The sequence below is a fragment of the Marmota flaviventris genome, chromosome 18 (assembly GCF_047511675.1).
Source record: "Marmota flaviventris isolate mMarFla1 chromosome 18, mMarFla1.hap1, whole genome shotgun sequence".
Lineage (NCBI taxonomy): Eukaryota > Metazoa > Chordata > Mammalia > Rodentia > Sciuridae > Marmota > Marmota flaviventris.
The window spans coordinates 19,102,039-19,107,310 of NC_092515.1; the positions used below are offsets into that span (position 1 = coordinate 19,102,039).

Sequence of the window (5,272 nt, forward strand, 5' to 3'; positions counted from 1 at the left end):
CGCGCCGCCGCTCTAAGCAACAGCCTTCCCGAAACCCGGGTCCCGACAGGCCTGGTCCTAAGGTGTAAGGCGAGTCCGTGCCCTGTTAGCTCAAGACCAAGGTTCGCCTCCACCAACCCCGTGCGCGGCCTCTGGATGCTCCGGGGCTCCTGGGCCGTTGACTGGAAGTGGGTGCTTTGGGGAAGCTAAAAAACGGGCGCAGCCACCGACCACGTGTGCGTGGGGGCTACTGCCCCGCCGGGGGAGGAGCACCCTGCGGCGCCGGGGTTCGACTTGCGGCGTAAGAGGTAGTGGGCGTTGCGCCACAGTCCTCTCGACTAGCTCGGCGCTGCGGCCCCACTCACCCCCCTCCTCCCAATAGGCGGGCGCTAAGACCCAGCAGGCGCCACTTTGCCTTCGCCCGTGGTCAGAGACCAGCTTGGACACCAGGGGGCGACGGCTGACCCCGTATAAAAGCGGGGCCCGCGCGGGCCTGGCCATTCGCGACCCGGAGCTGCGCGGGCGCGAGCCAGTAGGGGCTCCGGGTGGGCGGTGGCAGCAGCGGCGCTCCGCGCAGGCTGGAGGCCACCGAGGCTCGCCATGCCGGGAGAACTCTAGCTCCCCCATGGAGTCGGCCGACTTCTACGAGGCGGAGCCGCGGCCCCCGATGAGCAGCCACCTCCAGAGCCCCCCGCACGCGCCCAGCAGCGCCGCCTTCGGCTTTCCCCGGGGCGCGGGCCCTGCGCAGCCCCCTGCCCCACCTGCCGCCCCGGAGCCGCTGGGCGGCATCTGCGAACACGAGACGTCCATCGACATCAGCGCCTACATCGACCCGGCCGCCTTCAACGACGAGTTTCTGGCCGACCTGTTTCAGCACAGCCGGCAGCAGGAGAAGGCCAAGGCGGCCGCGGCCCCCGCGAGCGGCAGCGGCGAATTTGACTACCCGGGCGCCCCGGTGGGTCCCGGAGGCGCCGTCATGTCCGGGGGTGCGCACGGCCCCCCTCCCGGCTACGGCTGCGCGGCGGCCGGCTACCTGGACGGCAGGCTGGAGCCCCTGTACGAGCGCGTCGGGGCACCGGCGCTGCGGCCGCTGGTGATCAAGCAGGAGCCCCGCGAGGAGGACGAGGCGAAGCAGCTGGCGCTGGCCGGCCTCTTCCCCTACCAGCCGCCACCGCCGCCGCCGCCGCCACACCCGCACCCGCCGCCTGCGCACCTGGCCGCCCCGCACCTGCAGTTCCAGATCGCGCACTGCGGCCAGACCACCATGCACCTGCAGCCTGGCCACCCCACGCCGCCGCCCACGCCCGTGCCCAGCCCGCACCCAGCGCCAGCGCTCGGCGCCGCTGGCCTCCCGGGCCCTGGCGGCGCGCTCAAGGGGCTGCCAGCTGCGCACCCTGACCTCCGCGCGGGCGGCGGCGGCGGCGGCGGCGGCGCGGGCAAGGCCAAGAAGTCGGTGGACAAGAACAGCAACGAGTACCGGGTGCGGCGCGAGCGCAACAACATCGCGGTGCGCAAGAGCCGCGACAAGGCTAAGCAGCGCAACGTGGAGACGCAGCAGAAAGTGCTAGAGCTGACCAGTGACAATGACCGCCTGCGCAAGCGGGTGGAACAGCTGAGCCGGGAACTGGACACGCTGCGGGGCATCTTCCGCCAGCTGCCAGAGAGCTCTTTGGTCAAGGCCATGGGCAACTGCGCGTGAGGCGCGCGGCTGCGGGACCGCCCTGGGCCGGCCCCTGGCGGGGACCTGAGGAGTGGTTTCGGATCGCCGGATCTCAAGGCTTCCCGGGGCCGTGCAAGCCAGGACTAGGAGATTCCGTTGCCGACTGAAAGCCTGGCCTGTTCCGCGTGTCCCCTCCCTTCCTCAGAGCCGGACTCGGTGCGTCTAAGATGAGGGAGTCAGGCAGTGGCTTTTCCGAATTCTCCGTGGGGCTGACCGGGGAGCCCAGCAACTCTAGTATTAAGGAATAACATTGTGCCTTGGAAATGCAAGCTAGCTCCGATTCCTACCGAGTAGGGGGAGCGAATATGTGCCTTGACATTTTATTTGAAGGGTTCCTGCCTCTTCTGAGGCTGCAGCAGGCTCCCACGAGAGAAGGAAGAGTGCAGGCCACGGCAGGAGGAAGGTTCAGGAAGCTGAGATGCAGACAAGCCAGCCCCAGCCTCTCCTCTGTGCCTGTCCTTAGAGGGGAGGAACTTAAGAAGTTGGGGCTTTGAACCCCGGGTTGTTCCCCTCGTTCTACAATGAGGTAGAGGGTCCCTAATTCCTTGCCTCTCCCACCTCGACCACCACCCCAGCAGGCCTACAACAGACTGGGCTTCCTGAGTTAGCACTCACAGAGATGGGGTTCACCAGGTGACTAGTAAGAGTCCCCTACCCCCATTCAGACCATAAAGCTAAGTAGTGGGTTAGCTATAAAGGACATGTGTTCAAGGGACCGGTGGCCTGGTGGAAGAGGGGAACCTAGAGATTTGGTCTTGGGGTGGGGGGTGAAGGGACACTGGGACCATCGGCCTTGTCTGTACTGTATGTCGCCAGCATTGCCATAAGAACATGAAGCACAGTCTATCCCAGAGGGACCGGAGTTATGACAAGCTTCCCAAATATTTTGCTTTATCAGCCGATATCAACTTTTGTATCTGGCCTCTGTGTCCCAGCGGTGCCTTGTGCAATGTGAATGTGCTCGTCTATGTTAAACCACCATTTTATTTGGTTTTTGTTTTGTTTTGGTTTTGCTCAGATACTTGCCAAAATGAGACTCTTTGTCAGCAGCTGGGGGAAGGGTCTGAGGCTCTCTTTCCTTTTGGTTTTGGGGTTGCTTTTGCTCCCGGGGGACCATTGAGGTGAGGTGGGCCTCCCTTTTCCCCTTGGCTTTCCCTCGCCCTAGTTGTGGGCCTCAGCTCCCTCTGGATGGGGCTGCCGGTGGGCTTATCCCCTCCGAGGCCCTGGCTGGTGGTCTGGAGGGAAGGCCACCTCCAACCAACACGTACATATCTCTGGGGTTGGGAGCAGGGAAGGACTGCTTGGTTCTCTTCTTTTGGGGAGAACGTAAGAGTTTCATGCTAGATGTTTTATGTATGATATCTATAATATAAACATATCAAAGTAAATTTTGGTGTCTTTTTAAAAACAGAAATAAGCTACTTCTGAGGTTTCTTGTGGGCAGGTCACATTTGCAGATCATTATAGCATTTGCTGTGGCTGAGATCCTGATGAATTAGCATCTCCTGAGCCCCTCTTTAACTTAAAGGGTGACTTACTTCCCCCCAAGCAAGACACATAGATAACAGGAAGAGGACAAGGCTCCAAGCTGAAAATGCCCAGAACTTGAAGAGAAAGTGGAAGGGTCACGGGGCTGAGGCTTTGGTGTGGCCTCTCATTTGCCCCAGGAGAAGAAGGACCCCAGAGAAGGAGCCCTCTGCCTAAAAGATGGGCCTACCCAGCAGCTCTAGGCTCAAGGGACCCTTTGGTCATCCTCACTTCCAAATCACTCAGTTCCAACTCTGGTGCACCTTGGCTCATACCTGCCTCCACTCCAGCATTCCGTGGGACCCCAGGTGGGCAGGAAAAGGCCCAGAGTGGTAGGACCCTCTACCCCTGCCTGCTTTTCCTGGGCCACATGGCTGTGACCTACCCCAGTCATGCCCAGAAGGACCGCCTGAAGGCTAAGCTCCCCTCCACCAGTTCTCCATATCTACCTTGCCCGAGTCCACCCAGAAAGGGGCCCCAGCAGGGGCCCATCCTCTCATAATACCTGTCCAGGAGCTGACCCCAGCATCTGTCTGCTCTGCTGTTCCCACCTGTCTCAAGCACAAGGCTGGGACCTGATGTACCACCTGCAACACACACACACACACACACACACACACACACACACTGTGATGACTGTCCCATGAGCACAGGTGCCGCAGCATCCCCTTAGCAGCAGTGATAGCCAACCTAGGGAGGGCGGACCTCACCCCCACCTTAGTTCAGGAGGCAGGTCCCACCACCACTCTCAGATTCCATTCTCTCAGCGGGTCTAAGGTAAAACACTTTTTACCTCTTTCCGCCACGAGAGTGCTCACCGAGCACCTTCCAGGATATGCCAATGTGGTCCGGAGCATTTTTGAGAAATTGTGTATTCTTTTAGCTCCTGAAGGCTTTAGCATTACCTGCCTATGTGGTTAACTTGTCCGCCTCCCCTCCACCCTGTCCTGTGCCTTGCTGCCTCCTCACCCATGGCCACCCTTGGCAGAGGAAAGGCCACAAGCCCAGTGAGGAGGCGGCAGCCTGCCCCGCCACCCTGGGAACCAAGGAGGCAGAGCCCCACCGCCTGCCTAGAGGCTGGGGCAGGCCTCAGCTTGCTAGGCCCAGCAAACCCTCTCTGAGTTCAGTGCTAATTCCAGTTTTTCTTGTTTGGAGGGGCTGATCCTTAGCTTCCCTCTTTGCCCCCCAGAATAGGTCCCAGGATGAGTGGGGGAGGGATGACCCTCCTGCCCTCCCTTCTCCCTCTGCCTCCTGCTGGGCCATCCCTGCAGGGGCTTCCAAAGCTATCCTCGTGGAAGGGTGCCCCTCCTGTGCACACTCTGAGGTCCAGGGTGGGCTGTGTTGGGGACAACACGAATTCAATCACACCAGGCCCCAGGAAAAGGAATGGGGAGGGTGAGGTCCCCACTATGACCCAAAGTAGACAGTGTGGCCTGCTAGAGGGCGCAGAGCCCTTGGGACAGAGCGGGGTTAACTGCCAAGTGTGTTCTGTGCCCAGTCAGAGTTCACCCCAAGGGACAGCCACTTCTGGACACCCACTGCTTCCTGCAGGGTTCCCCTCCTGACTTTCACCTTTATGAAAAACCACTCCAAAAGCCCTGGCATTGAATGCACTCCAAGTATTTACTGGATCCCTACTGTATACCAGGGCCTGTGCTAAAGATCAGGGCACTCACTAGGAACAAGCAGGCTCTGCTCCTGCCCTTGGAGAGCTCACAGTCTCTAGGCCTCAAGCTATGGTGTCAAGGTGACAAGTGCAATAGGGGGATAGGTCCATCAGGGAAGGCTCCCTGGAGGCTGCAGCTTTGACCCAGCACCTGGTGAGGGCAGACCCACCTGGACCAAGTCCAAAGATCCCTGAATGCTTCTGCCTTGCACAGATCTCCCCATGACAGATAGTGCCTGACTGCAGGGACCTCTCTACTTCTCCCGGCTACTCTTGATCCCTGTGTCCCCTGACAACACAGTTCAGGGGAGACAGCCTTCAGGAAAGGAACAAGGGTACAAGGGGGAGAGAGGCCACTCCTTTGCCACCAGATGCTTCCT

The 5,272-nt window shown here is 60.5% G+C and overlaps 1 protein-coding gene across 1 annotated transcript; it reads left to right on the forward strand.

The window, feature by feature from the left end:
* The first annotated feature begins 492 nt into the window (after positions 1-492).
* On the forward strand, positions 493-3,087 carry Cebpa (CCAAT enhancer binding protein alpha). The gene has a single exon (XM_027941395.2). It carries the CDS (start codon positions 605-607, stop codon positions 1,676-1,678), a length of 1,074 nt encoding a protein of 357 aa, XP_027797196.2. The 5' UTR covers positions 493-604; the 3' UTR covers positions 1,679-3,087.
* Positions 3,088-5,272: the final 2,185 nt, after the last annotated feature.

Bases quoted from the DNA above. Each gene is read 5' to 3' on its own strand.
- Cebpa (XM_027941395.2), top strand. From the start codon at position 605: ATGGAGTCGGCCGACTTCTACGAGGCGGAGCCGCGGCCCCCGATGAGC.